At 39.9% G+C, this 17,656-nt stretch overlaps 1 protein-coding gene across 3 annotated transcripts in view; it reads left to right on the forward strand.

Annotated features, from left to right (window-relative positions):
• The first annotated feature begins 3,708 nt into the window (after positions 1-3,708).
• TERF1 (telomeric repeat binding factor 1) overlaps positions 3,709-17,656 on the forward strand; it is a 34,512-nt gene continuing 20,564 nt past the window's right edge. For 2 of the 3 annotated variants that reach the window (XM_047074025.1, XM_047074026.1), the window contains exons 1-4: positions 3,709-4,017; positions 10,220-10,315; positions 14,342-14,463; positions 16,166-16,252. In XM_047074025.1, the coding sequence (XP_046929981.1) occupies positions 3,711-4,017; positions 10,220-10,315; positions 14,342-14,463; positions 16,166-16,252 (612 nt within the window). In that variant the 5' untranslated portion in view covers positions 3,709-3,710. The remainder of the gene's footprint in view (positions 4,018-10,219; positions 10,316-14,341; positions 14,464-16,165; positions 16,253-17,656) is intronic. The other variant, XM_047074027.1, reaches the window with a different exon arrangement.

Consider the following 17,656-nt stretch of genomic DNA (forward strand, 5'->3'; position numbering starts at 1 on the left):
TATTTACCTATAGTGCCCACTACCTCCAAGTGGAGTCGAAATCTGGCACTTATCTATTATCATTTTATTTGTGTGGTTCAGTAGCTATCAACCTGTTTCTGTATTGGAATCAACTGGGGAAATTTTGAAAAACCCAAATGTTCAAACCTTGCCCCTAGAAATTCTGATCTAGTGAATATGAAGTTTCCTTCAGCCCAATGAGAAAATCTGACGCACAACTGAGGTTGAGAACTATTTGTGAGGACAGTAAAACTAGTGTTTTAGGCTCCCTAAACTTACTTCTTTTTTTAATAAATATTTATTTATTTTTGAGAGCATGGGAGAGGCAGAGAGAGAGGGAGACACAGAATCCGAGCAGGCTCCAGGCTGTCAGCACAGAGCCTGATGCAGGGCTTGAACTCAAGAAACACAAGTTCATAACCTGAGCCGAAGTCAATGCTCAACTGACTGAGCCATCCAGGCGCCCCTCCCTAAACTTACTTTTAAAAAAGAAACTAGTTTGCACCCAGATCTCTCTTCTATCCTCTGTGCCTGCAAGGATACTAAGCACCTCTGCTCAAATTTCTTACCAAAATCTCTTTGGCTTAGATGCTTTCCCTCAACCAAATGCCTACTAGGGTTTTTATAAGCATCACTCATTAGTCTGATGTTTATGTACGGTGGGTATATATGTGCATGAGTGTGTCCCAACTGGACTATAACTCTTTAAGGAGAAGGATAACATCTCTATGTTTACCACACCCCATTTTAGGCAAATGCACATCACACACCGGGTACTTAGTTTAAAAAAAAAAAAAAAAAAAAAGAATGTTTCAAAAGTACCTACAATAATCCCCAACTTACAGTGGTTTGACTTACAATTTTTCAACTTCTTGATGGTGTGAATCAGTGGAAACCATACTTTGAATTTTGACTTTTGATCTCTTCCCACTAGCTGTATTTGATAAGATATTCTCTCACGATACTGGCGGCAGCAGCAAGCTGCAGCTCCCTGTCAGCCACATGATCACAAGGGTAGACAACCAATATATTTACAACTGTTCTGTTTTCCACTGTCAGTACAGTATTCGGTAAATTGCATAAGATATTCAACACCTTCTTATAAAATAGGCTCTGTATTAGATGATTTTGCCCAACTGTAGGCTAATGTAAGTGTTCTGAACACATTTAAGGTAGGCTAGGCTATGCTGTGATGTTCAGTAGGTTACATGTATTAAATGCATTTTTGACTCACAGTATTTCCCACCTATGATAGTTTTATTGGGGCATAACCCCACTGTAAATAGAGCAAGGTCTGTAAGTAAGATCATGATGTGCTCTTAAGAACATCACAAAACAAATCAAATCCCTCCCCTAATAAACAGCCTTTTAACTGAAGATAATTGTAGCAGTTATGGATCTCAGTCCATATACCCAAGTTTGCAAGAAACATAATCTTCTAATATTACCCACACTCATGATTTTCTCCCCACTCACCCATTCCTTCACCTCAGATTACTAGAATCCATCACCTTGAAAGCAGTCCCGAAGGAAATGATACATTATGAACTTTCCTGCCAGAAAAAAAGAAAAAAAGCACCATCTCAGAATGTTTACGAATTGCATAAGTTTTCCTGAAATGCCATGTGTTTGAATTATCTATCATACCATTAAATTAAATATGGCTAAAGTGTTATTGGGACTTTATGTATTATAAGTTTTATTGTAGGTATTTCATACTTATTACAGCTGAGTTTTCTGATCATAGTGATGTCAAAGTATTATTTACAGGAACAAACCTACCATCCATGTTGTTGTTGATGGGCAGGTTTAAAAAATTAAGACATTTTTTTTTTCTGAGAGACCTCCTCCTCCAGGCCTATTTTCTGGCCCACAACCCAATAAAACTCTGTATTACTGACTTTCTGTTGGGATAAAATTTTAAAATAACTTTTGACCCACCCTATTAAGCCAGCGCTTCTTAAATTCTCTTCAGTGAAATACCAGCAAGGGAAGAAGACAGAGAATGTAGTATATAGCTGGATGTACCCCCAAACTAAAATTTTGTTGCTGATTAGGATTAAATCTTAATGAAATTCTTCACCTCATTTCATTATACACCATTGCTTTAAATAGTAAAAAATGTTTCACTTCCCTGAATCTTTCAGTAAATTGATTTCATAGAAAAATATATTTACTTTGTGGCTTTGAATAAATTGGCGATACACTTTAGAATAACCCTTAACTCCAGCTGGGAAGAAGAGGAGGCTTGGAGGAAAGGAAGGAGAAGCAGGCTCCACGTGAGAGCCTTGCGTGGCAAAAAAAAGTTTCAGTTTGGAAACCCAGTGTTTGTTTGCTGTGTTCATAATGTACCTTAACCCTTACTCCCTTAGACCCTGTTCCCCATTGTTTGCAAGCAGGACTTACCTTCTATAGGGCCATTAGAGCTTGAAGGTGCATTCCCGTCTGACTCATGACTCTCTTTCCAGATAGTACAAATGCCCTGCTTTTCCAGCTAATATTGAGCATTTATTATGTACCTGGTTTCGTTTTAAATTCTTTATATTTGTCAAGTCTTTTAATCTTCCCAACAAGCCTTTGATGAGGCTATTATTATTATACCCAATATACAGAGAAGAAAATTGAGATATAATTCCTTCAAGGTCACCCAGCTAGTGGATAACTGGTAGGGGACATTCCAACCTAGGCATTCTTAACCGCTGCAATATTGTGCTTTAAATAACTCAACATTTAAACTGTGTGTAAAATTAAAACACATAAAGGATTGATAATGTTGGATGTGTTATAAAGGGTTTTAAAGTAAACTTTTTATTCATATTGAATATTGAAACGTGCATAAATCATGTTCAAAAGTAACTATCACCCACATAGAGAAACAGAACATAACTAGAGGCCCCCCCATCACCTCTTATGCTCTAAGTTTCAAAGTTCAAAATAATCATTCACTTAGTGTTGTACAAGCTGAACTCTATATCTATTTAAGACCCTAATTAAATTCATTTCCATAGTAATATACTCTTTCTAGAGTAGTGATCCTCAAAATGTGGTCCCCAGACAAGCAACCTAGCATCATCTGGGAACTTGTTATACTTGCAAATTCAAGGACCTCCATCCAGACCTACAGAACAGAAACTCTGGGCGTGAAGCTCAGCAATTACGTTTTAACAAGCCCCCGAGCTGATAGTGATGCACGCTAAGGTTGGAGAGGCTTGGATGTAAGTCCGTTGTAACGGTTTTGGTAGGTGATCACGTATCGTGTTAAGTGAATACTACCGCCTAAAGTGTTAGGCGTGGATAACGGTGACAAGCTCTAATCACCTACCTTTTTGAAGTACACTGCGGGTAAAATGCTTTCTATTTTAACTAACCTTGTTGCTGTTGCCGTCAATGTTGCATTTTATCAGGAGTATAAAGCAATGTTGCCTTTATCAGGCTCCTCACCGCCTAACCTCACTAGTCGCCCAGTCCGTAGTAGTACAGTTTACCAACAAAGCCCGGCTGCAGCGTGGCGGGGAATTCAACATCCTGAAGCGGGAGCAGGCCTCGGCCAATCAAATGCAAGGCTTAAGTCGCTCGCCCACCCTGGCGGTGTGATTGGTGGTTTCCCGCCGGCGGAAGAGACCTTTCGAGGCACCGCCCAGGGCCCTCCCGCACTAGCCAATCGTCGCTCGGCGCCTGGGGCGGGGGCGGACTCGCGCGAGTGATTTAACATGGCGGAAAATGGTGTCTTGGCGGCTCCGAGCCCGCGGGGGCGTGCGGATGGGGAGGACGCGGAGCCCCCGGAAGAGCGAATGGCCGAAACGCCGAGAGATGATCAGGAGCAGTTTGAGTGCCAGGAACTGCTGGAATGCCAGGTGCAGGTGGGGGTCCCAGAGGAAGAGGAAGACCCGGGCCTAGTGGCCGAGGCTGAGGCGGTCGCTGCTGGCTGGATGCTCGATTTCCTCTGCCTCTCTCTTTGCCGGGCCTTCCGCGACGGCCGCTCTGAGGACTTCCACCGGACCCGCGACAGCGCAGAGGGTGAGTGCTGGGCGCGCCCGGTTCGGGGCTGCGCTGAGGCCGGGGGCGACGACGCGGAGCGGGGCGGGAACCTCTGCGAGCTGTCAAAGCCCAGTTTGCAGCGCAGTACCCCTGGGGAGTCGGGGGACCCGGGCTGCTGCGGCGCAAGACCCGAGGCTCTGAGTTGAAGTTGGTTCGAATCCCGTACCCGCCTGTTTGCAGCTTCTCAGTTTTTCTCAGATTCTGTTTTTCTCTTCAGTAAAGAGAGAATTAGAATTAGACCACCATTTAGAATTGATGCAGGATCAAACGAGTTAAAATGTATAAAATTGCCCAGCGTCTCAAGTCCTTTTTCTCCTTTGGCGCTTGTATTTGTTGTTTTTATCGACTCAGGTATTCCTGTGATGGCATTTATAAAGCGGTCACAGTGGCCTCCAAGTGACCCAGGCATCAGTGTTTTCTATTAATTTGTGAGCTTTTTAAATCTCATTTGGCTTGGTTGCCTGCAGAATAAAAGTAACTGTCAATGAAATTTACTGCCTGCACAACACAGTCTGTAAGCGATGGACAAAAACAGATTCAGAGAAGACTGGCTTTTTCAATGAGAACAGAAAGATACGCTGGTATTTAATATAAAATTAAACACTTCAGAAAACAGTATGGACACATTTCATCTTCATGGTCATCCCGTAAATTAGGCAGGTAATCTTAGTTTATAGAGGAGTGGACTAGTCAAGCAGTCTAAAGTGTTGGTAGGTTAAAAGGAATGTTCCACACCTGTGCCTTATCTTCCGCTCCAAGAACCTTTCCATATACTGACTGTGTCAGCACTAGAGCCATGGTTAATTACCATTAATTAGAAAGTTAAATCCTGAAATGAAGCCAGTTCATTATACTTAAAATTATTTAAAAAGTCCACTTTGGGGAGAAAGGTAGGATTATCTGTGTATTAATGAATTTGAGTTGGAAACATTAGTATCAGCTCCTGTTTGGCTCAATACAGGCATAAATGGTGTTAAGAAACATCATTCATTGGGTAAATTTGTGGATCCAATTGGCTTTATTAAACAATTTCATGAATTGGGCAGCATCCCACCCAGCCAAGCGGGGAGGAGGTTGGAGAAGTTGTACAAAATGGAAGATTTTTATAGGAAGGAGGGCAGGGCAAGAAAGTTATAAGCAAGAGAAAAGGATTGTTCCAGTCTAGGTCCATTCCCTTTAGGAGGAACAGCAGGCGTCTTACGCAGATTACCTCATCCTTCTTTGGGGGACGGAGAAGGCCCATTTGGCAGACTTTTTGGCTCCAGTCACAAAATTCCTACCAACCGGTTTAGACTATTTGGGGAAGGTTGAAAGTGCAGCCAGATTTGGTGGTAAGCCCAGTTTGGGGACTTAGCCTGAGTGACACCATTTTGGGCCTGTTTTCTTTTAACAATGATTACATATAGAAATGTTTATGCATATTTTTATACATGTCTAGACACAGGCTAGTTAGTATATATTCATTTCTTATTCTGTTGGACGAAAGGGCACAGAAGCAATGTAACCCTACGTAGTAACCTAGCACTGGAGGCTTGGTTTCTAATACTATTCCTTAATAAAGGGAACCAGCGCTCTTTGGAGAAATGGCCTGAATCTGACACTGGGACAGGAGATAGGACAGATGAACCTGGAGCATCTTGTGCCAGAAAGTAAGGAAGTGCTAACAGCAAACCCCCAGACAAAAAGAACTTTTGGGGGTACAAAGGGAACAGGAGCCAGCTTTAAGAGCTCCCAATGGCCAGAGCAACTCGAGCAAGAAAATAGTTTGAATTCTAACCCAAAGGTAAAATATTTATCTGTGAACCCATACTGATGTAAATAAATGATGGAATAAATAAGGAGATGAGATAAACAAATCTCCTGCAGAAGAATTCCAAGTAATTTATGAAGCTACTATGTCGTCAAGGAGGTGAAACCTAACACCCCACTCCTTAAGTGTGGGCTGTGCGGAGTGACTTTATTCTGAGAAGTACAGTATGGCATTGGGGGAAGGATAACTTTACAGTAGAGAAGCCTAACAAAGATTAATTCACACCTAGGTCATCAAGGTCAACAGGAACGGTGACAGTTTGGCATTATATATACTTTATATGATGTATTGAATATGGAACTTTACCTCTTTGATCTTCCTCCCAAAACTTCTTAACTCCAATCAAATTGTGAGAAAAACATCAGACAAAGCCCACTACAAAATATCTCAAAACTGCCAAGGTAATCAAAACCAAGGAAAATCTGAGAAACTGTGATGATGACTAAATGTAATGTGTCCTGGGTGATATCAGCAGAAAAAAAAGGACATAAGTAAAAACTGAGGCAGTCAGAAAAGAGCATGGATTTTAGTTAATGATGTATTAATATTGATTTATTAATGTAACCTGTACCATACATATACAAGATGTTATTAATAGGGGAAAGTGGGGGGAGGGTATATAGGACTTCTGTCTTCACAATAATTCTATAAATTGAAAATCTTTCTAAAAATTAAAGACTTCTTTTGAGGTTCTAGGTCAAGACCCGAGGAATAATCTAGGCCACCTCTATTATTTTTAGGATCAGGGCACAGAAAGCCAGAGAGAGTAAACTATTTTTTAAAGTTGCACTGCTAGTCAGTGACCTATAAATTGTGAACATAGTGTTGTCTCTGTATTTCCATTTTGACTGAAAGGACTTCCTTTTATCTTTTATAGGATTTCATTTACTTTTCAAAACTTTTCAAAAACACACAACTCTTGATGCTTTCTAGAAAATTCTCAGCTCTTTCATTCTGACTCACAATTATTCTCACACCTCACTTAACTTAGGCTGTTTCCAGACTGGGAAGCAGTTTAAGATAATGATTAAAAGCATGGGCTCTGGGAGGACACCTGGGTGGCACAGTCCATTAAGCATCCGACTCTTGATTTTTTTCTGCTCAGGTGAGGATCTCAGGGGTCAGGTCATGGGATATAGTCCGGTCTCTGGCTGACGCTGACAGCAGAGCCTGCTTGGGATTCTCTCTCTTCCTCTCTCTGCCCCTCCCCTGCTCACTCTCTATCTCAAAATAAATAAATAAACTTAAGAAAGAAAGAAAAAAAGAGCATGGGCTCCAGAATAAATTGTCTGAGTTTGATTCCTGGCTCTGCTACTTTATAGCTGTTAGACCTGAAGCAAGTTACTTACCTCGTGGTAGGTCAATTTTCTCATCTTTTTATTTGGGGTGGGGGGGCAGAGAGACAGTGAGAGAGCCCAAGGAGGGATTCTCCTGTCTGTCAACACAGAGTCTGATGCGGACTCGAACTCAGGAACCATGAGATCATGACCTGAGCCAAAATCAAGAGTCAGACACTTAACCGACTGAGCCACCCAGGCTCCCTCAGTTTCCTCATCTGTAAAGTGCTGATAATAGTATCTATTTAAGAGAGTTGTTGAGAGAAACACATGAACTGATAGATATAAAGCAAGGTTTCTCGACGGCCTCAATACTGTTGACACTGTGTGTTTGCACCACATGATTCTTTGTTCTGCGTACACACGAGAGTGGAGGGGGGTGAAGGTGAGGGTTCTCCTGTGCTTTGTAGGACGTTCAGCAGCGTCCCAGACCTCAACTACTAGATGCTAGCAGCATCCCCCTTCTACTTGTGACTTTCAGAATTGTCTCTAGACACTGCTGAATGTCCCCTAAGGGACAAAATCACCCCCATTTGAAGACCATTGGTATAGAGTGCTTACAGTAGTGCCTGGTGTTAGAAGTGCTTAAATACAGTGGCTATTGCAGCCAGTCAGTAGATCTCCCTAACGTGTTTCTGTCAGCAGTGTTTGGTTACAGGTGAGGAGAAAGCAAATAGCCAGGTTCAACCAGGGGAGGTTTTCATTGTTTTTATTTTGTTTTTTGGCTAGCAGGTACAAAGAACAGAAAGGCAGTGGTATTTGTAGGTACTGCATATGGACTAAATTGAATATGGAGGGAGGTGAGATAGAGGTCTGATTCCCTAGCATAGAGTAGATTCTTTTGTTTTGCTCCTATACCATACTTAATCTTTGTGGCATTAAAATTTTAATGAATCACTTGCGTAACTTTTGGTTTCTGTCTTTAACATTGGCTAGCAGTAGCTGTTAAGTAAGTATTGAACTGTTTAAATTTTATATTAATTTTGTGCTCTCTCTGAATCTTGTTTAATTAAATTGTAGCTGGTTTTGGTCCAGATAATCTCTGGTATAGCTTAAGATTATGCTATTTTAGAATTGAGGAAATAAATACAAGTCAGCGTATTTGTCTTTTATCTGCTTAGTAGCTGCAAGACCACTTTTTGGTTTTGCTAGTTGATTTAATCTTTACATACACCAACCAAGCCCTGGGTGAACTGTAACTGTGGAACCTTCAGGTCTTACTTTAAACATAATTTCCTCAGAAAAGCTTTCCTATCTCCTTCCTCCAACTAGCTACTAAAACACATTCTAAGCTTTCTTTGTTATATGCATCCATAGCATTCTGTACTTGTCTTTTTCAGTTTTCTCCACGTTTTTACTTTAATTGTTCAATCATTTGTCTTTCATTGCTACATAGTAATAAATTCACTGAGATCCAGGATTATGGTTTACTCCAGCATCATACTCAATGCCTAGCGTAACATCTGCGTGGGCATTCAAATATTTGGAAGACTAATATTAATAAATTTTTTTATACATCTGCAGTTTTATTTCTTCTTTGGGGTTAGGGTTGAGGAGAAACAGGTTTTGGCTGAGAAATAAACTTTTTTGCTGAAATTGTACCCTGAAAGTTTTAAATAAGTAGCAGAAGAAAGGGAAGATAGGTAGTTGGTAAACTGAGGCCTAAAGTTGCTGCCCCCTTTCCGTGTCTGCCCCATGACTTCTTGTCCCAAACCAAATTACAATAAAGGAAGTATTCTGCTCTTTATTTTGCTCCGGTAATGATCTAGACTGGAGACCAAGAGGGGATTGCCACCACAAGTTCCCAAGAAGGAGCGCCACAAGTTCATTTATACTATGGTCTGTGTCTGAGACACGATCCCTAAAACATCTATCAAAGAGTAAAAGGTAGCAATGTGGACTTGATTTGTTTCCAGAGCTTTTCTGCCCAGCTGTCACTGATGAACACAGCGAACACCAAGGGCACGTCTCTGACGGCGCCTTCGAATTTCTGGAATAAGTATTGTTCTACTGGAGCTGAGCAGCAGCTTTTGAACATTCCTCTTAGATGAGCTGCATGTGATTTTCCTCCACATACCCTGTGGAAGCACACTCAGGTGGTTTTAGTCTGGAATTCACACACGGAGCACATTCTCCTGCCACCGCAGGGTCCTCCACCAGCTGGCAGGGCAAGCCTGAGGTGCTCCCTGCCATCTCTGCCTGCACAGGGGCCACTGCTTGCTGAGCGTTGAGGTGAGAGCGCAGAACCGCCAGCAGAGGGGGCTCCCCGCGCCTGTAAGCCTGGGGCGCTGGGTGGCACACCTTTCGGGACAAGGGGACCAGCTTGACTGGCCTCGTGCCTCAGTGGAGCACTCACACTGCAGCCCTGCAGGAGCTCCAAGGTCAGGGCTGCGGAGTGCCAGAGCTGCCAGCTGCCCCGGCAGAGGCTTTATCAGGACGTTCCCATGGCTGTGGCGAGAAAGCCAACACGCTCCTGTTGGATCAGGCTGTGCGCTCACTTCTTTGGACCCACAAGGCTTTCTGGAAAGGCCGCGGGGCCTCGGGTGCAGCAGGTGGCCACGCCTCGGGCCGTCTCCTCGCTGCCAGCTTGCCCCAATAAATAGGTTTTTTAAATCTTTGTAAGTTTAACAGACTCCCTTAACTGAAACCTTGACCAAAATAATATAAAATGTTTCCTATAATATTAGGTAGGAGTTTTAAGGTATAAAATAAACTTCCAGCTAATGATTAGACACATTTTACAGTTTGAGTCTAAATCTCCCTTTTTGTTAGTATAGAGTGCTACCTGTGAAAGTACTTTTAAGTATTTATTATTCTGCATGTGAAAATCTGTTTTTATTTTATAAGAAAAGTGCTCATTGCTATTTTTCTCATTTTTAAAAAAATTGCCTATAAATAAAAGCATATAGCTCTCGGTTTATGATTTTTGCATGTTTATAACCTATTACTCAACCAACCACACAGAGGCACTGCTGGGTCAAGTTTGGCTTTTTTTAAAAATATTTTAATAAAGTTCACATCTTTTCTTTTTCAGCTATTATTCATGGGCTGTCCAGTCTAACCGCTTATCAGTTGAGAACTATATTCATATGTCAGTTTTTGACAAGAGTTGCAGCAGGAAAAACCCTTGGTAAATATGTGTTTTTATCTTATTTTGGAAATGTTTTAATCTATGTCTAAAGGTAAAACAATGAGAAGAAACACATGGAAGCTGTTAGTTGTTTTTGAGAGTTTGCACTATGTATTTGGCATGTACATCTATACAAGCATTTTTAAAGGAAGTAAAAGAAATATTGTTCTCATCTCCTTAGAGCGCTGGTTGTCAAACTTAGCTTGCTTCAGAATTATTAGAACACTTGTTAAAAAACAGAATGCTGAGTTCCCTTCCCTACCATGAATTCCTGATGCAATAGGATGGATGGGAGGGGCCCTGGAGTTTATATTTCTAATAAGTTCCCAGGTGATTCTGGCACATGGGGAGCCATGCTTCATGGACTCTCCTGGAGATTTACTTTAAATTTGACTATGGTAACTTTGTGGTGACTCTTCCATACACATTTTTTTTTTACTCGCAACTATGATAATTGAAACCTTTTATTTGAACTTGATTTCAGTACTTATTTAGATAGGTGAATATGATTTATAGGTATAAAAGCTCTCTCCTTTATCTCTACAGGTAATTTTAAATTGTAATGGGCAAGCCTGCTTCAGTTTATTAGTAATGGGTGATATTTACAACATGGTCACAAAAGGACCTTTTGCTACAAATAATTACATATTTATATTGGTGTTTACAATTTACACAAATGCTTTCCCAACAGTGCTAAGTGGTAGGCAGTACTTAACATGAAACTGTTTACTTATAATCCTGTTGTAGTATGGAAAATCCCAGTGTGTTAGTGCCACTCTCGTGACGTTCACTGTCCAGCTCTGGCTCATACAGTATGCTGCGTGTTGGGGGTAAGACTAGGGCTGCAGTTAATGCCATGACCATAAGTGACGAGGACTAGAAGCAGAGTAGATATGGGGAGACAGAACTATAGGTAGTCTGGGCCTGTAGCTAAAGAAGAAAAGCATCTGGATGTGGACACAATCGGAGAATTCCTGACCGTGTGGACAATAAGTTAACATGGTTGTTAACAGTTGTTTTGTAAATTAAATATGACAAAATATTCTAAAGTGCCCAACTGTGTTTCACATGTTAGCAGTTGTTCAGTGGATCTTAACTTTCTCCCGGACGGCCCTTCCTCTAGCCTCTCCTTTCTTTCTGGAAAGAAATGCAGAATGTGTGTGTGGCGCCATGGTTTAATCTTGAAATTCACCAGGATCCCCCTTTGGGTATATCTTAGACATGATAGGCCCATGTCAATTATCAACAATCAATGTATTTCACCATAATGGACTCAAGCAAGGCAGCAATTAAAATTTTATTTTAATTTATATGGTAGACTTTCAACTATATATATAACTCTTCCTTTTTTTTTAAAGTGGTTGCTCAACAGCAGCACTGCCTAATAGAAATATAATGTGAGCTATATATATTGGAAAAGAAATAGATGGACGTAATTTTGGCAATATCTTATTTAACCCAATATTTCTAAAATACATAAACATATAATCAACATAAAACATGTTAATGAGACATTTTACCCCTCTTTTTGCAGTAAGTCTTTGAAATCTTGGGTGTATTTTATACTTAAAGCACATTTCCATTTGGAACTAGCCATATTTTACCTGTTTAACAATTATGTATGGCAGTGGCTACCATATTAGCTTTAGTCTCTGCCCCACATAGCTTTGAAATGTGGCAGATGTCTTGAAGGGCAAATGTTTGTTTATGACAGGTTCCATTCTCTCATGGGACTTTATTTTTTAAGTTCTGTACAGCTCCGGGAGACTTCCCTACCTTTCTACCCCAGCTTTCTGAACTGCCCCAGAACTCAGCAAATGTCCTGAGGGGAAAACCAACCATGTGTTTTCGATTCTTCTATCCAGTCCACCAAGCTAGCCCCAAGGAAACCGCCAGAAGCTTTCCTTGTTGCTATTACCCCAGTAAAATCTCCCTGCCTGGAATGCACTTACTGAATCTTCGCCTTATAAACAAATGAGGCCAGGGAAGAAAAGCTGCCCCTCATCACCTCCCCTCAAAAGGATTCTCTCCCTGGAGATGTAGTTCATCTAGTTCTCTCTGCTTCCACCACTATCCCGTGCCTTTAGCAACATGCTTTTGCAATTTATCCCACTTTTTTCTAGCTGTAATAGGAATGTTGGCCTACCACAGTATCCTACATTCTGCCTGAAAGTGAAAGTCTACTCTAAAGTTTTTGAAATTAAGATTTACCAGTGATACATTTTTCCCCTACATCTCACATTTATGAGAAGGAAGGCAGATTAATGAGATGGGTTAGATAATGTCCGTCCAGAAACCTAATAGGAAATATAAATATTGAAGTGAGTTTTTATTTTTGTGTTTATTCTGAGATAAAGAGAGCACTCACACAAGGGTGGGAGGGGCTGAGAGAGAGGGAGAGAGAATTCCAAGCAAGCTCTGCACTGTCAGCTGATGGGCTCACTCTCACGAATCATGAGATCATGACCCGAACCAAAATCAAGAGTCGGACGCTGGTGTGACTGAACTGCCTAGACACCCCTGAAGTGAGTTTTTAAAAGAAAAACAAATGTGAAATTAGAAGGATTAGGCAATCTGCCTTTGCATTTTCATCTTTCATGCTTTCCAGCATGTACTCTAGCCTTACCAAGCATCTTGTTATTCCTGAAACACACCTTTTTTGAGACAAAGTAAGTGGTGTTTAAGTGTTCTGGAGTGTGCTTCTACTACTTGTTAGCTGTGTCACCTCTCCAAGTCTCAGGTCCTACTTTATAAAAGACAAAGTTGATAACGTTGTATGCCCTTTTAAAGAAATTGTGTGGATAAAGGAGCTACTGCATGTTAACCACTTAGCATAGTGCCTAACATGTAATAGGACGTTAATATGTGTTGACTATGAGTGTGAATATCTTTTGTACTCCTCTGCCTTTTGTTCTGCTGCTGCCTTCCTGAAATGTTCTCCTTGCCATCCTTATCCTCTTCACTTGGTTATCTCCTGTTTATCCTCAGTGTCCCAGTTTGGATTGTTTCTCTTCCATGAAGGATTCTCTTCTAGTATCCTTTTGTAGAGTTGATATTCTATTCCTCATATACACTAGACCCTCCTAGAGGGTTTTTGGGAAATACAGATGCATGGGCTCTACCTCGTACTAATTAAATCAATCTCTAAAGGATGGGTCTAGGTTATTTGCATTTTATTTTGTATATTTACTTTGAGAGAGAGAGACACCACACAGGGGTGGGGCAGAGAGAGAGAGAATCTCAAGCAGGTTCCACGCTCAATGCGGAGCCCGACTTGGGGCTTGATCTCACGTCCTGACCGTGAGATCATGACCTGAGCCAAAATCAAGAGTCGGACTCTGTAGAGGCATCCCTGTAGTTTTTTAAAGCTCCTCTGATGATTCTGAGGTATAGCTAGAGCTGAGAAGCGCTGGCATAATACATAATTCTAATAAAGTACCAGTCACATCAGTAAGGGCAGGAACCATTTCTTCTTCCTGGTCGTATCCTAAGTACCTGGCACAGGGCCGGGAATATAAAAATACTTACTCTACAAATTAATAAATTTTTATGTTTAAAATGTTGGAGGGGTGCCTGGGTGGCTCAGTCAGTTAAGCGTCAAACTCTTGATTTCGGCCCAGGTCATGATCTCACAGTTTGTGGGATTGAGCCCCACATCAGGCTCTGTGCTGACAATGCAGAGCCTGCTTGGGATTGATTCTCTGTCTTTCTCTCTCTCTCTCAAAATAAGTAAACATTAAGTAAATTATCAAAATGTTGAAGACACAATTAGAAGACAACAGGAAATAAAGTAGAAATCGTTGAAACTCCTAACATTTAAATTGCATGCTCCTTCAAATTTTTCAAAGGAAGAAAAGGAAATTAACTTGAATCAAATCACTTGCCTAAACTGTTGTGTACAGGAATACTGCCTAGCACAGAGTATATACTCCGTAAACATTTAAAGAACTGAATTCGTTAAAAATTGACCAAAGTAAAGTTCTATTCAGCTTCCTTAATTACTTATTTTTGTTCTGGTTTTAAAAGATGCACAGTTCGAAAGTGATGAACGAATTACACCCTTGGAATCGGCCCTGATGATTTGGGCCTCAATTGAAAACGAACATGACAAACTTCATGAAGAAATACAGAATTTAATTAAAATTCAGGTATGAGTATTACTTTATTATTATTATTATTATTATTATTATTATTATTATTATTATTATAGAATCGAAGCACACAACATCTAGAGCAATTAAGAGCTACTTAATAGAAGTTGAGCGGTAAACCCAAAGTAAAATTTAATATACTTACTCTCTTCAGAAATTTGACCTCTGGTTTATATTCTTTGACACAAGCTCTGAGAGTTGGGACTTAATGTTTGCTACCTAAGTATGTATATATATATTGCCCCCACTTGAGAAAATACACTGCATCAGTTTAAAGATTACAAAGCAACTTTCAAAAATCAATAGTTTGTACTGTCTCAATTTCTATTAAAAATTACAAATATGAAAAACAGAATATTTGATAAGAAATTCATAGGTTTTTGTGAATAAGGGAATGTAAAATTTTAACTATGTAGAGGGAGTTTTAGGAGTAACCTATTAAAGAGTGAGAGCCAAAAAAGTCATTCAAAGATACAGTAGCAGGGAAAATAGGTTTTGCTAACGGGCAAAGCAAATACTAAGGATTGTTCTAGTTAAATAAATTTTTCCTCAGTTTTAGAAAATTATTTTATGGTTGGGTAGGAGAAAAAACTCCAGATGAAAGCTCACCTTCCCAAAAATGAATTATTGTTAGTGTGTTGATTGCCAAGTGGAATTAAGACCAGAAGAGAACAGGCAAAAATATAACTGCTACTTCTAAGAATTTCAGCCTGGGATGAAGAGCTTTGTCATGTTATCCCAGTTTTTGGAGGGGATTCTAGAGGAAACAGGCCATCATTAATATACTAAGGTAAAGTTGAGCAGGTTACCATAAATTCATAGCAAATATAATATATTGCTTGCTATTCGTCACGTACTATTCTAAGCACTTTTCACATAGAAGTCTAATCCTTACAATAGTCCTATGATATAGGTACTATTATTTACACTGTTTTACATACAAGGAAACTGAGGCACATGAGGTTAAATAGCTTGCCAAAGTTCACAAAACTATCCAGATGGTAATAGTAGTCCCATATCTTACCATAAAATATCAGAAAGGCCAGTTTATAAAATGATTATTCAGAAGCATCTGGTTTCCTAGGTTTCTATTAGAGATTTTTAAGGATCCTAACTAATTTTACACATCCTAATCATCAGAAACACCATCCATCTCCTCTCTCATTTCCCTTTTGCTCATATTAATATTTAGGTGGGCCCTAAGTGTACATAATGTAGCTCCTAATTTATTTATTTATGTCTGCTTTTTTGGTTGTTTATTTTATTTTAGAGCATGTGAGTGGGGAAGAGGGGCTGAGGGAGAAAGAGAGAGAAGCTTAAGTAGGCTCCATGCTTAGTGCAAAGCCCAGCGTGGGGCTCGAGCCCACAACGCTGGGATCATGACCTGAGCCGAAATCAAGAATCAGATGCTCAACCAACTGAGCCACCCAGGCACCCCTTAATGTCTGCTTTTAATTGGCCTAAATTCGAAAGAGGTAGAATGCTGGGCATTTACTAGTAAAGATACAAGGGGCCAATGAAAAATTGTTACATCCTTTTCAAACCACAGTTACTTCATCTTTGAAAAGGTATTTTAAATCATTTATCACATTTTTTAGTGAAGTCGTTTAGATTTAACAGGACTTATTTCAATATTAAACCACAATTATACGTTTTTAAAAAGCAGCCTAAGGTATGTATTTGTCATCCTATCTTTTAGGCGATAGCTGTTTGTATGGAAAATGGCAATTTTAAAGAAGCAGAAGAAGTCTTCGAAAGAATATTTGATGACGCAAATTCTTATGAGGTAGTTGGTCAAACTAGAACCATAATTTTCTTTTCTTTTCTTTTCTTTTTTTTAAAGTTTATTTATTTTGAGAGTGTGTGTGCATGAGCCAGGGAGAGGCAGAGAGTGAGGGAGAGAGAGAATCCCAAGCAGGCTCCATTCTCAGTGCAGAGCCCAACACAGGGCTCCAACGGACTGTGAGACCCATCACCTGAGCCAAAACCAAGAGTCAGACGCTTAGCCAACTGAGCCACCCGGGCGCCCTACAATCAGAATTTTAGAACTGTCTGTATGGAGTGAGGTAGATTCAAAGAACACTGGAGGAAGAAGGGGATGCTTTCTCTTTTAAACAGGATAGAACAGTGTTGTCCAAGGGAAAAATAATGCAAGTCACATATGTGTTTTAGTAGCCACATTAAAAAAAGTCAAACGACTGAAACAAATTTTAATATTTCATTTTACCCAATATATCCCAAAGCATCATTTTCAGCATTTAATCAACATAAAAAAGTATTGACGGGATATTTTACACTCTCCTTTTTGTACTGAGTCTTTGAAATCTGATGTGTATTTTATACTTATGTCTAAATTCAGGTCTCACATTTCAGAGGCCTGGTAGCTACATTTGGCTGATGGCTACCATATTGGGTAGCATAGGTATAGGAAACATAATTATTTTTTAGAAGTCTCTTATGTGATCATTAGTAGTTTTTGTGTGTATGTGTAATGTAATGTTAAGGTCAGTAGAACTTGTCTTTCAGTATTACAGTGTTGGAATAAATTAAGTTTATTTAAAGAAATAAAAGATAATTATATTTTTTTTGAAAAAATTTTTAATGTTTATTTATTTTAGAGAGAGAAAGAGAGAGTGAGCGCGCGAGTGGGGGAGGGGCAGAGAGAGCGGGAGATACAGAATCCGAAGCAGGCTCCAGGCTGTCAGCACAGAGCCCGATGCGGGGCTCGAACTCATGAACCGCGAGATCATGACCTGAGCCGAAGTCAGACACTTAACTGACTGAGCCACCCAGGCACCCTGTTTTTTTACATATTTTTTTAGTGAACTTTTTATTGAATAGTAGTATACCTTTAGTAGCATACATATACCATCAATGTATAAATAGATGTCTTTTCACAAAAGAAACATGCTTGTGTGATGAGCCCCTGTATCAAGGAAAAGAACATCACCAGCACCCTCCAGTCACTATCTTACCTTCTCAAGGATAACCACTACCCTGACTTGTAACATCCAAGATTAGTTTTACATGTTTCCAAACTTTATATATTACAGTCATATAGCAAGTTTATATAAGATTGATCCATGGTGTTGCTTCTAACAATATTTCATTTATTTCCATTGTTCCATTGTTGGAATATGCAACTTACCCATTCTACTGTTGAGAAACATTTGAGTTATTTCCAGTTTTT

Source organism: Lynx rufus, unplaced genomic scaffold (assembly GCF_022079265.1).
Source record: "Lynx rufus isolate CCGP_SWC_20201006 ecotype Redwood Valley unplaced genomic scaffold, mLynRuf1.p SCAF_12, whole genome shotgun sequence".
In the NCBI taxonomy this organism is placed as follows: domain Eukaryota; kingdom Metazoa; phylum Chordata; class Mammalia; order Carnivora; family Felidae; genus Lynx; species Lynx rufus.